At 40.9% G+C, this 26,070-nt stretch overlaps 2 protein-coding genes across 8 annotated transcripts in view; one reads left to right on the top strand and one right to left on the bottom strand.

Moving 5' to 3' along the window:
* Positions 1-20,338, top strand: part of GNAZ (G protein subunit alpha z) — a 149,756-nt gene extending 129,418 nt beyond the window's left edge. For all 7 annotated transcript variants that reach the window (XM_039505857.1, XM_039505861.1, XM_039505853.1 and 4 more), the window contains one exon: positions 18,328-20,338. In XM_039505857.1, coding sequence (XP_039361791.1) covers positions 18,328-18,672 — 345 coding nt within the window. In that variant the 3' untranslated portion in view covers positions 18,673-20,338. The remainder of the gene's footprint in view (positions 1-18,327) is intronic.
* RSPH14 (radial spoke head 14 homolog) overlaps positions 1-26,070 on the bottom strand; it is a 189,119-nt gene that overhangs the window by 145,695 nt on the left and 17,354 nt on the right. The window lies entirely within an intron of this gene.

Genomic DNA, 26,070 nt, shown 5'->3' with positions numbered 1-26,070 from the left:
TGCATTCGTGTTATATCGGGTCGCGTTATATTGTGGTAGAGGTGTATTATATCATTCTACAAATCAAAGGTAAACCTTCTCCTGGAATACTGTGTTCAGTTCTGGCCACCTTATTAAAACAATTCAACAGACATAATCAGAGGTAGGTCATGAAAATGATTAGATGTTTGGAAAGACTTCCATATGAAGAAAGGCCACAAAGATTTGAGACTGTTACATTTAGAAAGAGATGACAAATAAGAGAACAAGATAAAGGTGTACACAATAATGAATGGTGTAGGGAAGGCAAATCTATCTATCTAAGGTACTGGTATGGCCCCCATTACTGAAGTAGTTCAGCACCCCACATTCTTTAATGTTTTTATCCTCACAACAGAACTTTGAGGTAGGGAAATTATCTTATTTCCATTTTACAGATAGGGAAATGAGCCAGAGAAAGACTAAATGACTTACCCAAGGTCATACAGGGTGTATGGGGAGAGAAGGGAACTGAACCCACATTTCATGAGTTACAAGCTAGCATTCTAACTATTGGACCATCCTTCCTCCATCAGCCCCTCCTATTTACCCTTTCTCACTATTCAAGAACAAGATGACATTCAGTGAAATTGAAGGGTAATGCATGTAAAATTGATACAAGGGAACATTTAACATGATTAACCTATTGAACTCATTGCCATCAGATATCATTGAGGCCAATAGTTTAGTAGGATTAAAAAAGGATTAGATATTTATATGACTAATGAGAACACGGACGCTTACATTAGACGGGGGAAAATTAGGAGGAATATTAATCCTCATTCTTCAGGGCATAACTCAACACCCAAGAGCTGATGGAGTTAGGAAGAAATTTACCTAATGGGCAAGTTATTACATTATTGTCCACTACAATGTTGTTTGCTTTTTTTTTTCTGAAGCATCTGATACTGGCCACTGACAGATACAGAACACTGGAGTAGGTAGACCATTGGTTTGATCCTGCATGGCAATTCTTATATTTCCAGATACAAATGACCTGAGTCCACTGATGGACAGGGCAATGAGATTTCCTTATTTCCAACTCCTTTGTGTTTCTCACATGGAAAGCCATTTCATAGACTCATAGACTTTAAGGCCAGAAGGGACTATCATAATCATCTAGTCTGACCTCCTGTACGCTGCAGGCCATAGAACGTCATGTACCCATACCTGTAGTAGGCCCATAACCTCTAAGTTACTGAAGTCCTCAAATCTTGAATTAGAGACTTTAAATTACATAGACAGTACCATTTACTGTAGTTCAGACCAGCACGTGACTGATGCCCCAGGCTGTAGAGGAAGGTGAAAAACCCTCAGGGTCTCTGTCAATCTGACCTGGGGTAAAATTCCTTCCCAACCCCCAATACGGTGATCGGTTAGACCCTGAGCATGTGGACAAAACCTACCAGTCAAACACCTGGAAAAGAATTCACTGTAGTAACTCAATGCCTTTCCCCTCTAGTGTCCCATTTCCAGCCATTGAAGATATTTGCTAATAGCAGTCATGGATGGCCCATATGCCATTGTATGCAATCTCATAGCATCCCTTCCATAAATTTATCAAGCTCAGTCTTTGCCCGTTGGAAGGCTGTTCAATCTGGAAACTTGATTTGTTTTTTTTACTTTTTCGTTTGCCAAAATTTTCGGTTTTGGTTTGATGCAAAACATTTTTTTCTTTGCAGAATTACCAGGTAACTGAAAAGTCCATTATTCAGAGACCTGGCATTCTGGCAGCTAATCAAGATAGACAGAAAGAGAGGTGACTGCATTCTTTTCAAATAGCACTGTGTACATGTCCAAAATATGCCACATTGTATCACAAAAGAAAACAATGTAAAATCAATTAAGCAACAAATAATTTTTTTCTCTCTCCCTCAGATAGGAAGGAACATAAGTACTTTTACATCTGGGATCTGTGCAGGCAATTAAATAAAATGTTTTCTTGTGTAATAAAAACCAAGGAAAGATTTTAAATGTTCTAATATTCCAAGACTCTGCTTCTCTCCTGCTGTCTCTCTTGCCCTAAAATGTTCTGATCTCTTCATGCAGATAATCAACGTCACAATGATTTCTACAGGCACTGCTTTTGTTAGATGAGCCAATCATAGAACAGAAACAAAATCACATGCCTTAGATGATCCAATTGCACAGTGCAAATAGCAATTAAGAATACTTGCACCAAACAATTTGTATGCATCCATAAACTGAAAATGATTTGCACAAAACCATGTTATGATTATAAATAGCAATAAAATAAAATTTGTAAAAATAAGAGACTGTTCACAGATAATCCAGAAATGTGGAAACGTACTGTCACAGAGCCACAAGACTGGTGCTCTACGCCCTCACCTTTGGAACAGTCTCTAGGAGTGTCAAACTCCATATGGGTCTCACTCTTCCTCCAGGGTAAGCCACATGGCTTCACTGCATTCTTAGACTGGACCTCTGGGTTTTCAAGAGTCCTGCTTCATACAGTGAGCTCCGTTCAGAGAGCCCAACTGAGACAGAGTGTTGATGGAGACTTGTATGCTCTTCAGGGATTAATGCACCTCACCAAGCATTTGTAATGACACCAAACAGCATTGTCAAAAGAGTTGGGTTTATTAGTCAGCTGGAATACAGCACAGGAAGTCCTTAGGGTAGCATACAGAACTAAAGGTTAAAGCATAGTCCAATCTGGTTAGCCCAGAGCCCAGCCAAACTCTAGTGGACCCCTTTGTTCAAGCTCTGTCTATCTCTCCATCTGACCTCCTTGGTCTGACTCCAGGTGAGAGCCCCAACTCCCTTCAGTAGCCAACTCATATCCCCCACCTCACACCTGTCCAGTCCTTTGTTCTCCAGCTGAGAATTGCTACTCTAGGCTTGTCTAAACTTAAAACAGTGCAGCTGCAATGTTGTAATGTTTAAGTAAAAACATTACTTATGCGACAGCAGGGCTTCTCCCATCAGTATAGGTAATCCACCTCCCCAAGAGGCAGTAGCTAGGTTGACAGGAGAATTCTCCCATCAACCTTGTGCTGTCTACACCAGGGGTTAGGTCGGTTTAACTCATTGTTTAGGGTTGTGGATTTTTCAGACCTCTGAGCGACATAGTTATATCGACCTAATTTTCTAAGGTAGGCCTGCTGAGAGGTGGGGAAATCTTCTCTGTGTGTGGGTGGTTGGTAGGTGTCAATGTCCTGGTGACTGGATTTGCCATTGTCGTCTCGGATGCTCCATTGCTATAGGGACTAATGCCTAGACAGCTAGGTTACACTCAGATCCATGTCTCTTAGCCTGCCCTGAGAGCACAGTCCTTTTCCACCCCACTGTAACAATGCAGCATATGGGGGAAACTGAGGCACACACCGGCTTCATGAAAATACCACAGAAAATTCCCACTTTGTCACAAGGGCCTGAATAATTTATTGATTCAGAGGTTTTCACTGAGGTCTCATCAGCATAATGAATTCAGTTGCCCACTTGTTGAGAACAGATTCTCAGAAAGACTGGATTCTGCTATGCTCACTAGAGGAGCCAAATGAACTTCCTAATGCAGTAGAGCATACTTGCTAACAAATTGCGCACAAGATGGAGTACAGTGTGAGTACAAGAGATTGAATTACATCGATGTTTGGGCATTCAACCTGGTTCTTCCAAGGTGATTATTTCTATCCTGCTAGACTGCACTATTCTGTAGAACATTACATCTTTCTGCACAGGAAACACAAGAGAAGCTTCTGCCCTGAGCAACACAGTATGTTGTAAAGGAAGAGGTAAAACATCTTTAGGCTCTGAGGAGTGCAATTAAAACACCTCCCAGGAAGAAAATAACATTCTGAAGTGTCTATTAGTTAATTAGCTTTTTATTCGTTTGTTCTTATCGTCTGCTAGAAGATCAGAAAATCAATGAGGGCAACAAACATTCTCATCAGCAGGAAAATCAGGAGGTTCAGAAGAAGCCATAATGCTTCTGATTGTGGAAGAACTTTTAGTTCTTGGGGGTGAGTCTAGGCTCTCTGAAAGAAACTGTTCTATGAATTGTTTGAGAAAATCCAGTTGTAAACACAGATTGATTTACTGTGCCCTTTGGACAATCGGGAAATGCTAGTGGCAAAAGCCTAGCTCCAGACTCTACACCAGATCCTTCCAATAACTGTTTTTTCTAGTCTGAAGAAAATAAATCTGAGTTAAGACAAAATATTAAACCAACTGCCTGTACTCTTAATTAGTAAGCCAATCACAACATGCAAAACTGCTTGCCATCTAGCAGACATACTCTTCTTCTCTTCAGAAATCAGCAACTTCATGGTAAAGGAATGTCAGCACAAATTATTAAATGACCCAGGGTATGAGTGTGATACAAAACGAGGGCAAGGGCAATAGAGAAGTAGAATTTGGAACCACACCCTAACACTGCCACATTAATCATGCCTAGTTACTCACTCTGCACCTTTCTGCAGTTTCATGCCCTATGCAGATCATTCTGCCTAATTTTAATTAAATTTGGTATGTGAACTAATTAAAGAAATTATATCAAAGCATGTGCAATCTCTTGAGCTGAGAATATGGATTTGAAAAAATAAAAAATGTACTCATAATAGGACATGATTGCTTTTCTTAATTTAACATGCCAATATTACAAACTCATTTTATGTGAAGGAGAAGTGAAAATGACACAAACTATATTGAACTGTACAAATAGATTACAAAAATTAGTGAAATGAAGAAGTCAATTAGAAATATTCAGGGTCAGATACAACTGACGGCAAGACACTGGCGAATGAAGCCTAAAGTACAGCCCTTTCAATATCTGCAGAGAAGCTTAACATTGCAGCTCTTGTACAGGTTATAAGTTTAACCAGTTTTAAACTTCATATTTGTTTCATTTACTTTTACTCTTTTTTAAGGTTAAATTCAACCACTGTAAGAGGGGTTTACAAAAGGCCTTCCATGACACTTAAGCCTCTGGTGTGTTGGCATGCCAGGGATACAGGACCACAGAGATCCTCTGCACCCCATGAGTCCTGCATAGGGAGTCCCTGTGTCAGTTCTGACCAGCCAAATGTGGAAGGGGATGTTGAAGGTGAAAAAGTGGAAGAAACTCCTGTATCCTCATATTCACGATTACAGTGGTATAAAACACACAAAGGGTGTGGTTAGTATTTTAACAATAGGTTAGAAGATTAGTTGCAGCTCTGCAACTTTTCATGGGTTGAGAGGTGAATGCTATTCTCCCAGCCCTTGCAGAACTGTCTTTGGTATTGCTCTAGGAGGGATGAATTTCATATTATGTGATTATCTAACGTAATATTGGTGTACACATTTGAAATTTATTCTGAGACCTATTCACTAGATCAATTTCACAGGAGACATGCCTCAAGGTTTCCTTTTTAAGATGTACCACAGATGTTTGAACAATCACTATGTGATTGTTTCAGGAAATCTGGTGGTTGTTTTGTGGGTGAGTGTGATGAAAAATACAACTCATGATTTGGCACAGGACAGAGAAGTGCAACACAAAGACAAAAATAAATAGTAGCAAATCTCACATGTTGAGAAGTGGGTAGTTGCCAATACCTTCTGAAGTAGAACTGGCACATAAAGAAATGACCTTTTTGATGAAAAACAATGACATCATGGGAGCAATGCAAGTTATCAATCTACATTTTAAGTTTAATTTACTATACTAAGCAGAGATTTATCCATGAATGGACTCAGATTATTAGTTCCAAAGAAAAATGAAGACCAGAAATCCAGTAATCATCATTAAAGAATTTTATATATAGATTTGCTACTGTGTTGCTCTAGTTTTACACCAGTAGAACTCCATGAAATCAGCTGAGGTGCACATACATAATATTCAGCAATGCAGTGGTGGATCGGGTCCATGATATTCAACTACAGAGAACATTCAAGGCCAAAATCAAAGTTAAACTCCAAAATAACAACATTTTATTTCTCACAATCTGATCAAGCTGTCATGACAATGTTGAACTTATGCTTCAGTTCTATTCCTGGCTCTACCACAGAATTGTTTGACTGTGGGCAAATCATTTCAACCCTGAACTTCATTTCACACATCTGTAATGTGGTTTAATACTTAACAATTTACTGAGTTGTTTTGAGACTGACCAAATTAATGTTTATAAAACATTTTAATAATCATAGATAGAAAGTGCTATTTAAGTAAGTGTAAAGAAGCATTATAAATTCTAGACTTTTCATTCAGGGTGCACATGTTTTTTGTCTACAGTTGTGGAAGTGTGATTCTGCAGCAAGGCTTCACAGCTCCACTAAGATACTTGACACAGTTTAGAAATCTGCTTATGCAAATAATTTTCTTGCAGGAGACTCATTTGTTTCAGGTTGAAGCAAAACTATAAAGGAGATCAGTTTACCAAGTTGTTCTGGCCAAATTCACTGCCAAGAAATATGCTACGGTGATTTATTTAGTAATTTACTGTTTGTTTTTATGGAACAGTTCATGGATCCAGAGTGATATTTGCTGGCCGAAGAGATGATTTTTAGGCAAAAAAAAATTACTCTGATTAATGTCTAGACCTTTGTGAGAGATTCTACTAAGGACTGTTATGCATATGTGTATTATTTCCACTATTTTGTGTCCCTGGTTGGTATAGGAAAACTACAATTGTATTTTGAATCTGAATTAACCTCATTAGTGAGTCCTCTTTCCAAATGTGCTAACACAGAAGATGTGTAAAGACCTGGATTGTATTGATTCTTGGTTATGTTAGAACCCAAGAGAGCTTTTACATTTAGTTCTGCATTTCACTGGTGTGTGTTATAGATTTGTTTTTAATCTAATTCCTCTGGTCACTGAGTGGATGTGTGAGGTAAAGCAGATGGGATTAAAAGTTTATATATCTTAATTCTTTTCTATGAATTTTGCATTGTTTCCCTCATGAGAACCCAGGTGGTGGTAAACCTTCCACTTTCCAATGGTTTTTCACTTAGTTTTGTTTATTTCACCAAGCACATTCTACAACTGAGAGATTAACTAATTCTCAGAAATGTCCATGTTAGCTTGCTAAAATATGCTGAAATTGCACCTACATGGTCTGATAACTACTTTTGCAGCTGCTCAGAAACTTATGTGAGACTCTATTTATTGACATATGAGCTCTATAGGCTAAAGCAGGGGTAGGCAACCTATGGCATGCGTGCCGAAGGCGGCACGTGAGCTGATTTTCAGTGGCACTCTCACTTCCCGGGTCCTGGCCACCAGTCCGGGGGGCTCTGCATTTTAATTTAATTTTTAAATGAAGCTTCTTACACATTTAAAAAACCTTATTTACTTTACATACAATAGTTTAGTTATATATTATAGACTTATAGAAAGAGACCTTCTAAAAATGTTAAAATGTGTTACCGACACGTGAAACCTTAAATTAGAGTGAATAAATGAAGACTTGGCACACCACTTCTGAAAGGTTGCCGACCCCTGGGCTAAAGGATCTGCACTGATGTAATACAGCACAGCCACCAGTTAGACCAGGAATATTTTTTTTTCTAAAACAGTGGTCCCATAACTTCAAGTTATCAGGAGCGGCACCAGAGTTTCTGGCACCCTAGGCAGAATTCGGGGGGCAGCATTTTGTGCGCTCCCCACGGGGCACACGGGAGCTTCCGGTTCCACTCCCGTTGCGCCGCTGATGAAGGACCCTCCGCCAAAATGCCGCAGGCAACAGCGGCAGTCATTGAGCTGTCAATTGTCTGCTGCTGTTTTCCGTGGCACGTCAGCAGAAGGTCCTTCTTTGGCGGCGCGACAGGAGCAGAACCGGAAGCCCCGTGGGGAGTGCACAAAATGCCGCTCCCTGAATCCTGGCACCCTAGGCGACCACCTAGGGTCGCTTAATGGAAGCGCTGGCCCTGCAAGATATTACTGAAAATATTAGATTAAAAATACCAAAATTTAGGATAGAGCTCCTATTATCCTAAATTGCTCCAGGGGCTCCAACTGGTTCCCAAATCAGGGGAGCATAAAAATGGCAAAAATCCACTTGATTTGAGGATTAAGATCATCATGTTTAGCCATGTTATCTTTTGTGTTCAATGTGAATTAGCATCATGCCACTTAGCCTCACTCATATTCTGCAACCATTTCCCATAGTAAATTGTCACATTTCTGTTTCCTACTGAGACACATGTCACAGGAACATATATATATGGCTGCAGGATCTCAACTCCAGATATGATTAACTTAATTTGTGTCAGTGGTCCAGTGGATTTAAGAATGAGTTTTAAGAACGCTCAAATTCTGTCCCTCCTCTACAGTGCAAAACAATGGAACTGTCACATAAACAGCTAGCACTGAGCTTGCAAAATGTGGAAAAGACTTTATTGGCTTGGAATATTAGCTGATGTTGAACATGCATGACCATCACAGTATATATTTCTCATAATTCATATGGTTAGGCCTCGCTAAACATTTTTGTAAAAGGTGTCTGCTTTCCTTAGGAAAATTTTGATTTTATGTAAAAATCAAAATTGAAATATTTCAACCAAAAAACAAAATAATTTTAACTTAGATATGCTACTGCAGTGCCTCATAGGAGTTGCAGTTTGGTTGCCTCGTGTCTCTATTTTTCTCCATGGGCAGGCTCCTCAGTTGGATTCCATCTCCCATGCTGAATTGTGACCAAGGAACTCCCAGGATGTATTGCCTTTCCTCACTGAGAGAGGAGATTGTGGTGCGTCATGTCAGGTATCATACCCATGAGCCCAATCTATAGAAGAGAATGGGAGTATGAGACATCTGAACTATAGTTCCCATGAGGCACCACAATGGCATTTCCAAATTGGAATATTTTGGCTGTTGGTTTTTCACTGAAAAGTCAACATTTTTCTGCAGGGGAGGGGGCATTTTATGACCAGCTCCACATATGATATATTTGTATTATGAATATTTGGAATTTCATTAAGAGTTTAAAGCCTGTTTTAATCCTATCTATCCATATTGTAAATGTTCAAGAAACAAATTAGCCACCCTGTAGCCAAGATTACATCAAACTAGCATCCACTCTAGATCTAGACATCAGGCACTTGCATATAAGTATGCATTTAGGTGTTCTTTGATCCTGTTCAATAAGCCAAGTATGGCTATTTGTGTGTATATACCCAAACTACTCCAGCTCCACATGCTGGAGAGGGATTATATAAAAATTGATGATGTTTTAGTGTGGCTGGTGGCTTTTTTTCTTTATCTCAGAAAACATAAGAAGATAGAAAATAAATTGTGCTTTCAAATGGAATGTGGAATATTTTCTTGTTCAAATACATAGAAATACAATATGCTTTCAAACCTGATGGGTTCCTATTTGACTGTATTATAAAATGTTAAACTACTGTGGTTGTAAGGGATTTTTACCCACTTTCTGTCATTTTCCTCTCTAACAGCTTTTTCCGATTTGCTGCTTCCTTTTCTGTTTTTTTTTCTTCCACATTTGTCACTCCTTTTTTCCCCATCTTTTCAGTTTCTTCATCCTTCATCTATTCTTTTTATTTCAGTTCTTTTTCTGGCTGCCTTTTTCTGTCTGTTTTGCTGCCACTCATTTTTCATTTTTTACTTGCCATAGCCATTTGTCTTAGATAAAGAGGAAAAAAGGGGAGTCCTAAATTAAACTCCTAGACTATTTTTCAGTCTCTCCTCCTGTGCAATTTTTATCTCTTTATCGTTTTATTTCCAGCTGTAGAATCCTATATAAAACACTCCTCAGCTGTATCCAACTACCCAGATCTCAAGAGCACTACAACTGTGGCAAGCCTGAAACTGAAAAAACTCAAAGCATATTCTATGAGCTCAAAAACAGTTCTTAGGAGTTAGTGGAAACATAGAATCCTTGTCATTTTCAAGACACTTCAATTGTAATATGGCACTAATTAGAATCCAGATGCCTCATGCACTGGATGAAGAGTATGCAGTTTGTGATGAGGGATCTGCACTTGCCCCTCTAGCATCCAAAGATGTGTGCATTATCCCTGATTGGTGGACAAAGTATTTTTTTCTGGGCAGCAGCTCATGCCTCAGCAGGAAGATGAAAGATGTCCAAATGTCAATACTTCTGCTAGAAACATTTGAAGGGAACAATAGGGACACACTTTTAACATCCAGTGAACTGAACAGCAGTGAATAGATTTTAGATGGTACAGAATTTAAATAATGACAGTTTGCTAAGAAACAGAGACCATTTTTAGAGGCACTTGGCTGCAATAATTTTGGCTTCAGTGGGGTTGTACCTGGGTAAATAAAGCAGAAGCCCTAATTTAAGACAAGTGGATACATTTGGCAAGCATTATCCCAGTCATGGAATAATTTTCCCATCATGCTAGCCAATGAAGCATAGTAGAACGCTTTGATTCACATCTTTGAGGAACAAGTTCTCAGATCTGTTCAGCTGTCTCCTGCCATGAACCCCTGTAATCACCAGCAGAGGAGCTCAGCAGAAGACATTTCTCCCCTCTCCTGTGGACGAAATTCTCAGAATTACTCTGCTCCATCACTACCAGTGACCTCCTATTACTACTCCCTGCCCCTCAACTTGTGTGTGACATCACTAGAGAATAAAATTCTAGTAGCCAAGGGAGACAATGAGAAGACACTTGAGGCATCCTCCCCTCTAACACATAGATACACGATTGCCACTTAGCATACACCCACCATGTCATGTCTTCCCCAACCCATTCTAGCATATTTTTACACCAGAGCCACCCTTACAAGGACTATCAAGTAAATGCCCCAGACAAAAGTATGATATGACATTGAGAGCCTTGGAATTTGACTATCCGGAGGCAGAGTTCTTCAAGGGACGTGGGACAAAAATATCCCCTACCTGCCAAACCCAAACTATTCCTGGGGTTGGAAAACGTCACCAAGATGTTTCCTTCTTTGTAGCCAAACAATTTATTAACTACATCTTGACACAAAGATCTGGTCATAAATTGGGCATAAGATTTGGATAGGAACATATCACTGTGTAAATAAATAGAACTGCTACTGGGAGTTATTGACTTCAGTTCACTTTACACAGGACATGGGTACATACACAGTGAACTGCTCCGAAAGATACTACTTAACACCTTTCCACTTGTTCAGAATGAAATCACTTTCTGGAACATTTCACAGCAGTTATAAGTCTAATAAGATACAAAATACTGAGGATTCTTGGGATGTTTTCAAGGCTTAACACAAAACACTTTCTCTTACCTAGATTACAATCATCTGAGATATTTTAAAATGGAGTTTTGAATTGTACTTCTTCAACTTCCCTGTTAATGATATGAGGATTTTCTATTTTAAACTTGAGAGAGGAAGAAGGATTCTAGCGGGGATTCCTGTATCCAATTCTTATCTATCTCTTTTATTATCATTATATTATATGGCTGGAAAACACCTTTGTGAGCCTTTGTGTATCCATTTTCTTTCTTTGCTCTGTCATTATTTCTATTAAGAAATATCAGTAAAGAGAATTGAAAAATAAGAAAAAGATTGGAATGACTCCTTGGTGATATGTTAAGATTAATTGATGGTGCTTCTTTACCAGCTCTAAGTGGGATGGATGGCCTGTACAATACTACAGTGACTTGGTTAAAAGAGGCTCTTGTCTTCTAAAGAGAGAACACTGAAAATATCAAAGGTGGGCAAGTGCTTAAAGATGTGATGCCCACTTCAACTCTAAAATGACTTAAAATTCCTCAACACATATAAAGAGAACTTGAATGTAAACTTCAATTTTTTTATAAATTCTTGTCTGATCTTATGATCTTGAAATCTCAGCAAACAGTTTTAGACAAAAAAATTTTCACTGAGAGTCTCACTAGGTGAAAGTTAATAGTGTGTCACTATCAAGTGTGGTGGTGGAACACACATGATAGTTGGAATCTGAAGACTTTTGATGTTGAATAAAAAACATTGAACTTTTAAGACCAAAAGAGCTGACTAAAGTTTTGATATTGGAATCCCAATAAAACTTTGTACAGGAATTAGTACCTAATCTGCAACGTGTTGGAAATAAATGACCTTTAGTATAAATAACTGTATTCGAGAGACTTCTGTCTCCTCTTTGGACAATATTTAGTTGAAATATCGACAGCAGCTGGAACAATTTTCTTCTCTGCACAAAAAAACTTAAGTTACAAAGGAGAAGGCCCTTTCTGGCACTCAACCTTCCAATAGCAATTGGCACCATGGACAGCTCCATCTGCCACCTGTCTACAGGGGGACACCCTCACGTGGGTTAGTTAAATCCCTGTATTCCAAAGTGAATTAAGCTAAATCAAATTAAGGCAACTTTAATTCAGAATGAGGGTTTTCACACAGCAGTTTAATGCGGTTTGACTAATCAACTTAAAATACCCATCTTTAGTTAATTTATATTAATTTTCTAGGATGTCACCATGTAAACAGCCTTTATTTTTCACAGCAACAATATGTGGGAGAACAGTGTGCAGAGGAAGGGTAAAACATGGCCCTAAATTTCTAACAGATGTTTCAATCCAATGTTAGTTTTGTTAGGTCCTCTTCAGGGACCGTTACCTTATTGTGCTGAAAGGGATTGCCTGTTCCAATGATCCTCAAACTATGTTGTCAGGAGCTTCATGCTCCTGGTAGGGTCTTCCAAGGCAAACAGGTCTGAGGGGAGGTCCCAGACAAAGCACGGTCCAGTCCCCCAAATCCTCAACAGTGGATCAGGTGGAAAAGGATCTTCGGATCTCAATAGCTGTGAAAGCGGATGAAAGTTGCAGCAAGTTGGAGATCTCCAGTTGTCTCAGACTTTCCTTGAAACTGGGCCCCAGAACTCCAACTTGTCATGATCATGTGGTTGCTGTAGGCGCACCAGCTTCCCCACATTAAAAGAAATCATGTGCAGGCTTCTACCTTGGGAAATAACATCTTTCCAGCCTTCCAAGTTCTGTGGCGATGGACTAGTGATGATGGGGACAGGATTAGTAGATCTGGCAGTTTAGCCACGAATCTGCAGGTAGGTGGCGGTAGTTATATGGTCATCTGGCACCTGAACTAAGATGAGTGCAATTTGGCAGCTACTATCACATCTGAGCAGTCCTCTTTAGGATCCCCTCTGCTCACCCCACATGGGGAGAGGGCTAGAAAAGGTGCCCTAAACCTAGGCTGTTTCACCCACTCCCGGCTGGATTACTGCATCCAGTGGGATCACTCTGCCTGCAGTCAAAGCTATAAAAACACAGTGACTTTTGCTAGATGCAATGTTCACACCCTGATGTATAACAAATATAATGTATGACTGGAAAGAAGAACTGCTATCGTTGCCAGGGAGCTTGCAAGATATAACATCGACGTCGCTGTCCTTAGTGAGACAAGGTGCCCAGATGAAGGTCAACTGAGAGAAGAAGGTAAAGGCTACACCTTTTTCTGGAAAGGGAAATCTGCAGAGGGACAGGCGTATTCATGGTGTCAGTTTTGCAATTAGGAATAAGTTTGTCAGTCAGCTTACAGAATTTCCTGTAGGAATCAATGAATGTCTTACGATTCTTCGTCTTAAGCTCAGCAATTACCAGTCTACTGCTGTCATCAGTGCATATGCCCCAACACTTGATACTGTTGAAGATATCAAGGAACAATTCTATACAGATCTTGACACAGTCTTGACCAACATTCCCAAGGAGGACAAAATCATTCTCCTTGGAGATTTTAATGCTAGAGTCAGGCGTGAGTCAGATCTCTGGAATGGCTCTATTGGAAAAGGAGTAGGAAAGGCCAACTTCAGTGGCATCCTCCTCCTGAGCATATATGTAGAACATGGCCTGGTCATCACGAACACCCTCTTTAGACCAAGTGAGAAGTATAAGACCACCTGGAGACACCCTCACTCCAGGCATTTCCACCTTCTTGACAATGTTATTGTTAGAGCCTGAGATTGGAAGGATGTCCGCATCACAAGGGCCATGCATGGAACCGATTACCATTGGATAGACCATTGCCTTGTTAGATCTATCATGAATTTCCAGATTGCCTCACAGCATTCCAACCAGGCAAAATCAGTACAAAAGAAATTCAGCATCCAGCCCCTTGAAGATATAGTGACTTGGGAGAAACTTCAGCAGTGTCTCCAAGAGAGGTTTGCTGCTATGCCTACAGTTGATGATGATAATAAAAATTTCTGGAAAGGATTAAAGACTGCCATTCTCTTGGCATGTGCTGAGTTCATCGGCTATGTCACCCACCATCACCAAGATTGGTTTGATGAGAATAATGCTGAGACTCAGGGCCTGCTCAACCAGAAAAGAAAAGCTCATTGCTATGGCAAAATGACATATTACACCAGCAGAAGAAAGAGTCATACAAGCAACTCAAGACTGAAGCCCAAAGGAAAATCCATGATATCAAAAATAAATGGTAGTGATAAATGGCCAAGGAGATTGAGCTTTACGCTGATAAACATGACATGAGGAGCTTTTTTCAGGCAGTACAGACCATTTACGGTCCATGCTCCCATGGTACCACACCACTCTGAGCCCAAGATGGGTCGACATATTTTAAGGACAGCAAAGCTATCAAAGCCAGATGGAAGAAGCATATTGAGTTACTCCTGAATCACGAGTCAACTGTCTCTGATGCCACTATTGAATCTATACCTCAACGACATGAAAGAGAATCTCTTGCTGACCTCCCCGCCCTCAAAGAAGTAACACAAGCCATTATGCAAACCAAGAACAAGGCAGCAGGACCAGATGGCATACCAGCTGAAGTCTACAAGTTTGGAGGTAAAGAACTGGTAAGTAAGCTCCACAAACTTTTTCTTCATATCTGGTATAATGAGAAGATTCCAGAAGATTTGAGAAATGCCAACATTGTTACAATCTTTAAGAAAGGAGATACGTCGGAGTGTGGAAATTATTGAAGCATTGCCTTGCTGTCTACAGCAGGGAAATTTTTTGCCTGTATCCTCTTAAACCAATTACTTCTCCTTGCTGAAGAAATATTGCCAGAATCTCAGTGCGGTTTTAGACCATCCCACGGGACAACTGACATGATCTTTGCTTGCCAAATCCAGAAAAAGTCTCTGGAGCAAAATCAGGACCTGTACATGGCCTTCATTGATTTGACAAAGGCCTTCAACTCAGTCAATCACAAAGCCCTATGGAAGGTGCTGGCAAGATTTGGCTGCCCTCCAAAATTTATTAAGGTCCACGATCAGATGAATGCCACTGTTCTCTGTCATGGCCTTGAGACTGACTCTTTCATCATCAAAACTAGGGTTAAGCAAGGATGCGTTATTGCCCCAACCCTGTTATCTATCTATTTAGCAGTCATTTTGGTCCTCGTTAAAGATCACCTCCCCAATGGAGTTAATATTCAATACAGAATGGATGGATGGCTTTTTAATCTTCGACATCTCCGCTTGAAGTCTAAAGTCCTCAGGGTGTCCATTACTGATCTTCAGTATGCTGATGATTGTGCTATGCTTGCACACATTGAGAATGACCTTCAGTCCTTCTCAATGTGTGCAATGACTGAAGGATTTTTTACACAAGCTTATCGAAGCCTAGGACTCTCACTCAATATTGAGAACACTAAAGTGCTCCGTCAGCCTGCTTCATGCCTTGCACATGACACACCACAAATCACCATCAAGGGAGAGACTTTGGAGACAGTCGAGCACTTTTGCTACCAACTTTCTCAAAATGCAAAAATTGACAGTGAGATCCATCACAGGATCTACTGCGCAAGTGTTTCCTTTGCAAAATTGCTCTGACGCGTTTGCACAGACCATGACCCATGGCAGGACATCAAGATCCAGGTCTATAAGACAACTGTTATTCCTACACTCTTTTATAGATGCAAAACCTGGGTTACCTATTGACAGCACTTCAGGAGTCTGGGGAGGTACCACCAAGGATGCCTCCCATAGGTGCAGGAACTAGGGGTGTGGAGGGTGCTGCAGAACCCCCAGATTTTACACAGGGTTCTGCTCCCAGGCCCACATGCGGGGTCCCAGACCCATGCCTGGGGCTCTGCTTCTGGACCCCAACACGGGGTCCCAGCTGCAGGCCTCATACCCAGGGCTCCCCCTGACCCTGCATGCAGGGTTCTGGCTGCCACCCCATGCCTGGGGCTCCACTCTAGGCCCTGCTCGCAGGGTCCCGGCCCCGCATGTGGGGTCCCAGCTCCTGGCCCTGCACCCACCCCCAACCTTCGCCCCCTTACCCCTTCTGGGTCCCCCCTCCTATAGACATGGTCCTGCTCCTGGCCCCAGCTTGTGGGGGGTGGATGGACAGGGGTAAGGGGGCTGGCTTTCAGCAACCCTGCTAGTAAAAGTGTTCCAGCGCCACTAATGCCTCCGAAAGAGCCTTCGCATCAAGTGGAAAGATCGCTGCACTAACGCCAGCCTCCTCACTGAAGTGAATGTCATCAGCATTGAAGCTATGATCCTCATTCACCAACTCCGCTGGGCTGGACATTGTGTGCGGATGCCAGACTTTTGCCTCCCAAAACAAGTCCTCTAGTCTCAGCTCACCCATGCTCAGAGATCCTGTGGTGGTCAGAGGAAACTCTACAAAGACACACTGAAAGCGTATCTCAAGAAAACTGATGTGGATGGACATCACAAGCTGGGAGGAGCAAGCCATCAACCGACCTCAATGCGCCACATACTCCATCAGGTAGTAGCTCGCTTTGAGGAAAAGTATCTTGCCTGCAAAGTTGAAAAGAGAGAGGAAAGGAAAGAAAAAGAAACAACTTTTTCCCAGCGGGCATCTGGCCTGCCAGGAAATGTCTATACCTACTGTGAGTGGATCTATCGTCTCAGGACACACAGTAAATCTGTTGTAGAGATCATTCTTGAATCGAGGGATCGCTGATGATGATGATGACTAAATTGGTATTTCCAAAATAAACATTTCCTGTCAGTCACTCCAGTGTGTTGTCAATGGTACTTATTAATTTAGAGTGGCAAGTGGAAGATCAGAGGTGTCTACTAAAACTTTTTAGCCAGACTCTGTCTTCATTTTAAGTTGCCCCTTCTGTCTGAGACTAGGATTTGGCCCTCTGGAGGAAAATATACTTTTTTATATATACTCTTCCAAAGTTACTATTATTAAAGGGGAAAGAAAAAATAGGAGCAAACAGGATCAATTCAAAAATGAAGTACAATTGCATAATTTGTATATACAACTTGTCAAAGCTTCAAGACCAGACAATACTACATAGACATAACATGTTAGGTTGGGGATACCTGTAATAAAATAGGTGAAGACATACATAAATAGGAAGAGGAAGGGAGGAATGGACCGGGGGAAAGGGGAAAGAGAAGAGGTTAGGTGGAATGGAGGTGTGGTATTCTTTGAGCCATCTCAACCTTTTTTATTCAAATATATCTAGAAACAGGATCTGAATTTCTTTGGATTTATACCATTGATCTTTACAACAATAAGCTATTCTTTCTCTGGCTGCTAACTCAGGTTTGAATTCCACTTCTCAACAAAAATGATTAGGGAGCTGGAGCACATGATTTATGAGGAGAAGTTGAGGGAACTGGGATTATTTAGTCTGCAGAAGAGAAGAATGAAGGGGGATTGGATAACTGCTTTCAACTACCTGAAAGGGGGTTCCAAAGAGGATGGAGCTAGGCTGTTTTCAGTTATAGCAGATGACAGAACAAGGAGTAATGGTCTCAAGTTGCAGTGGGGGAGGTTTAGGTTGGATATTAGGAAAAACTTTTTCACTAGGAAGGTGGTGAAGCACTGGAATGGGGGTGGGGGGTGGACTCTCCTTCCTTAGAGGTTTTTAAGGCCTGGCTTGACAAAGTCCTGGCTGGGGTGATTTTGTTGGGGATTGGTCCTGCTTTGAGCAAGGAGTTAGACTAGATGACCTCCTTCCAACGCTGATATTATATGATTCTATTATTCTATTCTGGCCATAAGTCTACTCTTCTATTTTTGTAAAATTATGTGCTTGTTGATCATTGCAGCCCAAAAAATGTGTTTGTAATGTTAGCTTGATTGTGGAAAACAGTGAAGAACTACAGCAGCTGTTCTTAAAAACTTCAGTCTGACTTTGCCTCTGTTACCCATTATTAAAAAAAATTAAATCAAACTAAATGAAGCTGTAATCTATAGTGAGCTGCAATACGTCAACTTAAGTGAATTAAGGTTCCTGAAAATTCATCCTAAGGTAGGATGTACAGTCAGACAGGGAGCTGGAATGAGAAACAGATACAAACATTCTAAACAAAAGGGAGTTTGTTCACTAACAGCTGTGATTATGTATTTCTATGTATTTTATATAGTTGTGTTCACATACTGTTGCTGACATTGTTTCCTTCCTTGCAGAGTCGAATGGCAGAGAGTCTGCGTCTCTTTGACTCCATTTGCAACAACAACTGGTTTATCAACACTTCCCTCATCCTCTTTCTGAATAAGAAAGATCTTCTGGCAGAAAAAATCCGGCGCATCCCGCTAACCGTCTGCTTTCCTGAGTACAAGGGCCAAAACACTTACGAGGAGGCAGCAGTCTACATCCAACGCCAATTTGAGGACTTGAATCGCAACAAGGAGACCAAGGAGATTTACTCGCACTTCACCTGTGCCACTGATACCAGTAATATCCAATTTGTCTTTGATGCGGTGACAGATGTCATCATTCAGAACAATCTCAAATATATTGGCCTCTGCTAAAAATCCTTGGGCCTCAATCTGTTTTCCTGAGGTGACGCAAAAGGGGCTTACCACCTCCATTTGTGGTGGAAACAATGGGGCAGTACTTCGAAGCCCAAGGAGAGGAAGGGGAAAGCTGAATTATGTTCACAGCCCCCCCCCATCCCTCTTATCCTCGCCACAAACATTTTTTTCAAAAATACATGTTTTGTAGGGTGCAAAGGCTCCAAAAAAACATTGAGGTGTAACTGTGTGGAAATGTTATCACCACAATCACCACTGGCTCATTCTGTTTGTTTCATTTCATTTTCCTCAGATGGCAGAGCTACCATATTCTATGTAAGAAATAATATTTCATCCAACTGTCCTAAAAACCCATTTTACTGCGAGGAAGATGCAGAGCTGTTGAATGGGAGATGGGCCTGCCTTGCAGGGTTTCTTTCTAGGAGAAAAGGCAACAGAACAGGAAAATTTCAGTAAAGCCTTCCTTACAGCTGTACAGAAGGAACACGTATCCACCATACTGGCACACACACACACACACAGTATATACACACACATCATGTATAGAAATGCACACAACTCGCAGCATATACTGTTTACACACTTCTGCTCTGCTTCATTATGTGTCATGGACACCCTTCCTGTTAAAGGAATTGTTGGTACAGAACTGTTCTATGATTTCTAGCCTGACCTTTAGCCCTTTCTTCAAAGCTTCAAAATATGCAGCAAAAGTACATGAATGAAATAACTAATTAAAACTAGGCCAAATCAAGGTCAGTGTTTCTTCTACTGCTGAGGAATTTTATACATCGAGAGTCGTCTTTACATCTTTTTTTGCCAAATCTTGTGGTGTTTCACAAAAACAAACAAACAAAAAACCCTGAAAGTCGAAAAAAGCGGTGTTCTTTTTAACACAGATACATACAAAAAAAATTTAAAAATCACAAGGTAATTTTTTAAACTATTGTTTTAGTGTCTGGATTGCTGAGTGTGAAAGTTGCCAATGGATAATTCTGCTCCATTGCTCCAAAGAAATTCTGGGAAATATGGTGATATTGTAACAGCCTTCCCAGGGAGCTGGAGCCAATGAGACTGTGTATTATATAGCCTCTAAAGTCTTTTTTGTTGTTTTTTATTTAAAAAATGTGATGTATTATTAGAGGGTTAACAGATGAGCGATATGAACAACAACTAAATGTCTTGATATTTGAATTTAATAATTTAAATTATTTGCAGTTTAGTGAAATTAAAGAAACAGAAGAGATGCATTCCTCAGTTCCAGGTTTCATCTCGTACAGAAATACTACTGGATATAGTACTGTTTCAGTGAAATTATGGCATATTTGAATCTCAGACGAGCTCTGTGGGACTATACTGGAAAATCTCACATGGATCAAATCGGCCTAAATCTCTGGTCATTTGATTCTTTCCCTCCCCCCTACATAGAAAAGACTTCTTACAGACTTCAGTGTAAAGTCAATGTGTATATATACATTCAAGAATTGTAAAGCACATTCACACACACTATGGAAAATCTCCTCCCTTCCTTTGTTCCCCACATGTACCAAGATTAGTGTGAGAATTCTCAGCCAAGGGCTCTAAGAAATTTAAAAGAAAAAAAAGTTAATTATACCATCAAAGTTAAAGGTTGTCCACATTAAGAAAATAAATACTCTGAATGATACTGAACTGGTCCACAGTGTGTTCATTTATTGGTATTACAATTTAGTAGTTTGCACAATTGAATTGTTTCTAAATCTTTTTGCCAGACTGCAGAATTTTGTTCATTTGCTACAAACCTCTTTTCACGGTTCATCCACCAAGATTAAGGATAATCTTAGCGTACAGCAAAAATTGTATCTAAATCCTCAAATTAGTTCAGAGAGGATGTTTCTCCCTCTGACAAAACCACCACAAAATTCAATACGATTCCTCAGAAGAGGGCCAGTAGTAACTCTAGTAAGGGTAGTGCAGTTCAAGATTGAGATGGAGTTCTGTAGAAGAAACTTCCATGACACCTACCTGCATTCCCTGGCTCTAGGTCAGGGGTAGGCAACCTATGGCACGTGTGCCGAAGGCGGCACGCGAGCTGATTTTCAGTGGCACTCACACTGCCCGGGTCCTGGCCACCAGTCTGGGGGGCTCTGCATTTTAATTTAATTTTAAACGAAGCTTCTTAAACATTTAAAAAACTTTATTTACTTTATATACAACAATAGTTTCATTATATATTATAGACTTATAGAAAGAGACCTTCTAAAAACTTTAAAATGTATTACTGGCACGCAAAACCTTAAATTAGAGTGAATAAATGAAGACTCGACACACCACCTCTGAAAGGTTGCTGACCCCTGCTCTAGGAGGTGCTTTCACAATCCCCATGTTCAGCAATATGTGCCTATATATAGGTATGTATATAGCCAAGATTTTTTAAAATTCATACCTAAAATTAGGCCTATAAATCCATACTTATGTGCCTGAAGAAGTGGCCTGATTTTTCAAAAGTGCTGAGCTCTCAGCAATTATCATTGATATCAACAGGAGCTGCTGGTTGCCTAATACATTTGAAAATCAGGCCATGTATTTAGGGATCTCAATATGGATTTAAGAGCATTCATTTTTCAAAATGCTAGCCATATATGGTGGATTTTTCAAAGAAGCCCAGGTGATTTTTTAGTCACAGAAGTCCCATTAAAATTTTCAAAAAATTACCCTTAGGCTTTTTGGCAATCTCATCCATCTACAAAAACACAAACAAAGATAACAAGGCACACTCCACTCACCGAAAACCATAAAAGTATGGAAGGAAGAAGTTAAGGGATGTCTTCAAGATTCATTGCCGCATTCAAATCATCTACAATGGTGTCAATAGCATACTCTTACATTTTACAAAACATTCACTTTTACTTCCAACAGTTACCAAAAAACAATACATACCACCAGGGGCGGCTCTAGCGTTTTGCGCCCCCAGCAGCGCGCGAGGCGGGGGCGAGCCGTGGAGGAGAGGACCTCCCCGCGGGCATGACTGCAGAGGGATCTCGCTGGTGGCTGCTGCTCGGCTGGCTGCGCCGCGGCGGCGGCTCGCGCGGTCGGGGCGGGCTCTGAGCTGCTGTCAGCGCGCCCCGCCGCGAGAGGTCCAGCCGAGCCGCTGGGATGCACCCTCCACCGTCCGGGCCCCGCGGCAGGTCCCGGTCCCCCTCCGTGCCTCACCTCCCGCAGGCATGCGCAGGCATGCCGCCCGCCTGCCGCCCCCCCCCTATTTGGCCTTTAGAGGCACCAGCATACCACTCCTTCACCTAGACTGCACTCTAATCTCCAACTTCATGCCCTCTTGTGTCAAGAAAGTGGCACACCTGGCTGTCACACATTCCACATGAGTAACATTATTCTACCTTAGTACTGCAGAGGTTGTCATTAAGGTTTTGCTGTCACTCTTTCGGTATGAATTTATGAGCATATAAATGAACAGACAAAGGTTCTGATGCTAACTCCCACCTGCTAAACTGTTTTAAAGGAAAACAGCACAAAAGTGAAATAGTGGTAATTGATTTCCTTAACTCACAAAGGTAAACAGTCCAGTGTTAGAGAGGAAAAACTTCCTAGATACATGGGCCCAATCTATAATGTGCTCATCCAAAGAATAAAGAGTTTTTAGCTCCGAAGGATTCAATGCTTGGAGCCCAGGGCAAAAAGAGCAACCTAATCAGCTACTGTGCTGCTGTCCAAACAAGCAATACAAACCAATGTGACCTGAAGGCACGACAGCTGCTGCAGCTCTAGCAGCATGTCAGTCTGGTATGGAGCTTTTCCTTCTTCCTTTCTCCAGTCTTTAAAGATATTGGAAAGATTAGTCACTGGAAAGATCTTAGATAAAGAACATCCTTGGAGGTAAAGTCTGGTTTGACTTGCAGTGTTTCAGCCTTGTTGATCACATTTAAGCTCAGCTGTGGAAATAATTTCACTGTGCACTCCTTTCTTATTCTCAGTGCTAGGGGGAATTTGAAGCCCTTTGATTTGCCTCTATACATGTTACCATGTGTGCATCCGAAGTCACACCTTTCCCATCTCTTATTTAAGAACCCACTCTCTTTTAAGGGAGTCAGAAGCATCTAAATTCAGGCTTCATCTTAGCGTATGAGCAACGTGCCTCAGATTGCACGTGACCAGGATTCATCACTGAATTTGGTCTGCTGGATGGTTAGGATTTCTTTAAGCAACATGGAGGCACAGTCTAATAGGAATTTGAGATTGCTATATGGACTACAATACATTCAAAGGGAGTGGTCTGAGTTCAGAGGAAATATTTTTTAACAGCACTGGGAGGGTATAAAAGTAGTCATACAATATTCTGTATATGGCAGGGATGGTCAAACTGCGGCTTGCAAGCTACATGTGGCTTTTTTACAGTTAAAGTGTGGCTCGCGGAGCTCACCATGGCCCCCATTCTCTGCCTACCAGACTGGGAGGGGGCACAGGGCTTCTGCCCTGCAGTGGGGTGGTGGGGCTTGGGGCTTCAGCCTTGTGGGGGAGCCCCAAGCCCCAGCAGGCAGCCTCGCAGGGCTGGAGCCCTGAGTCCTGGCAAACATGCCCAGCTCTCAAGGTTATGAAGATTATCGTATGTGGCTCAGAGGGTCAGCAAGTTTGGTCACCCCTGGTATATGGGCATCACTGTCTCAAGTTATAAGCTAACAGTGGGATTTTCAAAAGCACTCAGCACTGCCCGAAATTATGGAAAAAATCCCTCTGAAGTATTCAAGGTACTGACTTGGTATGGTTCCTATCAACTATAAATGCCAATGTTTGATAATATAATGCATAAGTGCAACATCCTCTAAACCAGTGATACTCAGACCTCAGTGGTTCAGGATTAGCAATCAACATTACCTAACAGAGCCACAGTAGTATGAGTTAATTGTTTACTATAGTACTATACATTCATATTGAAAGAGTAAGACAGGGGAAATATTTAGTTTATATTTATTATATATAGTCTCACAGAAAAATGACTAATCAGGTATTTTATCAGCTTCAATTGGTTAATAACATAGAAAAAGCATCTTGATTGGTTAATAACTTAGATTGCTTAATAATTAAATCACACAGTATTTTAATATCATGTGCTGCAAAGAGCCGCAGGAGACACATGAACGAGTCTGAGTATCACTGTTCTAGACTTAATCCACTTGTGAAAGTACTAGCCCCTATGAAGGCATTATTTGTACCATACTGGAATTACATTGCAGTCTAGATTTCCTTCCATATTGTAATCTGCTACCATCAGTAACTTGAACTGGGAAAATAAAGTTGTAAAATGGGTTACGCTTTCTTTGGAGTTATGTGTTGCATTGACTTAGAGTGTGACCATTTCATTTCAGCACTAGCCTCCATAATAATTCTTATGGCCATTTTAGGCTGACAAGAAGGCCAGAGGAATCAGAAGTAAGCAATGCCCTTAACTGCAGCAGAACAGATATCTGGAAATGATAATGCCTGCCAGGCAATATAAGGAAGGACAAGAGAAACTTGGGAGAAAAGTTTCCTTAATTTAAAAAAAAAATCTTTTAATGAGGCAGGTCCTTGAACAGCAGCATCACAGGCAGTGGAAATGGGGCAGCTCAGCCCTAGGGCACTGGCTACATCTATCTCATTCACTGCAACACTGCAACTAGTCTCAGCAGAGAAGAGAAAAGATGAAGCACTTCAGTTCACTTAAATAGCTTACTCAGCCCCAGAAGAGGGTAAAGAGAAGGGAAGGAGGAATGCAGTTTTACACTTAAGTTTAAATCATCTTCCTTTCCATATATTCAGTACTTGTTTCTTAAATAGCTGTGATTCAGAGACAATCTCTGTTCACGAAAGCCCAGTAATATTCTTGATCTTTGTGTTATGAATAACTTCTGTGGTGTCTTCTATTTGAAGGATTCAAGGCTATTTACAAACTTTAATTCAGTTTAGTACACAGGTGGAGTAGAGCAATTTTATTACCCCCAATGTATAAATAACAAACTTGAGGCACAAAGAGGTTGAGTGACTTGTCAAGGACAACACAGGAAGCGTGTCCCAGGGACTGAAGCTGAACCAAAGTCCCCAAGTCCTAGTCCTTTGCTTTACCCTCCAGACTGTATTTCCATTCACATATTCATCCAACTCAAACAGTTGACAGTTGATTGGGAAAACAGCTCCTTGACCCCAAATTCCACCTCTTTGGGTAATTTATTTAATGCATTCATCCCTCCGTGTGAATTAGCTTTACTGAAAATAACTCTTCATTCTTATTTTTAGATTGTACTCCTGCTTTTTGAACTTAGCCAATGTGAGCAATTCATCTCCAACACGCTTTTATCATACCTAAGGAAAAAAATAATGTTCTGGGTTAGTTTATATTTTCCCCATAATCCACCTCTCCTCCTCTTTCCTGTTTCACAATTTTTTACTTCTCTTGGTTCTTCAGACATGGTGGATTCAGTCTTTTCCCGGATTTTGATAAATCATGCAATTAAATATGCATCTGTTTCCTCAGTCTTCTGGTTAATCAGTGATGCAGTACACTACCACGTGGAAGAGACAAGTCCAGTAATACACCTGGGATTCCACTTCACCCTGGCAAAGATCATATTCACAGAATAGATGTTCCATCTGTTGAAATGAGGGTGCCATCTGTCCTTCAGCTTTGGCACTCCATGCAGCAACACTGGCTTCAAAAAGAATTTTTTTCCCCTTCAGCACCAATTATCTACAGATTACATAATTATTATTTCTTTAGCTGTAAAAGGATGAGAGGGAAGAGACACTTTTGAGAGTTGGGAAAGTTTTATAACTGGAATTGTTTCTAAATAGAGATGGTGGCAGCCTGATAAGCCAGTCCAGCTCAAGCGGTGCCTAAAATAATTTAATGTTTTTTATAAGAAATGGCTACCAGCACCTGGCACTTTGTGAAGATTTATGAGAATGTGGACAAGCCAAAAGGAGGGACTTTGAAGTGGTAGTGTCTTGTCCAAACACAGAACATCCAGACTCTGTTTGTTTGCCACATGAAAGTAGCTGTCCTTTAAGTTGTCCAATTTCCCCGAGATAAGGAATGGATAATGTCCCTTAGATTAAGCGTCCTGTACTTGAATGTTATGTACCTGTTGATGTTTAAGGTTCAGGAAGTATCTCAAACTGTTGCTCTTCTTACGGATCAGGAAATACCAAAAATAAATTCCTTCACTCTGTGTTCCTACAGATCCTTTTCTATTTTTCCTTTCCTGAGGAGGGAATCCACTTTTCCCAGCAGGACTTTCTCTTGAGATGGGTCCTTGAGGAGGGAAGGAGAAAGGGAAAGATGGCAAGGTGGCCTGGTGTAGAATTGGATGGAATATCTGCCACTGATGATGTCTAGTAACCCGTGCTTAGAAGTAATCTTGCACCAGATTC

Source organism: Mauremys reevesii, linkage group 18 (assembly GCF_016161935.1).
Source record: "Mauremys reevesii isolate NIE-2019 linkage group 18, ASM1616193v1, whole genome shotgun sequence".
NCBI lineage: Eukaryota > Metazoa > Chordata > Testudines > Geoemydidae > Mauremys > Mauremys reevesii.
Note: the sequence above shows the minus strand (reverse complement) of the source record. Positions and strands in the feature narration are given on the sequence as shown.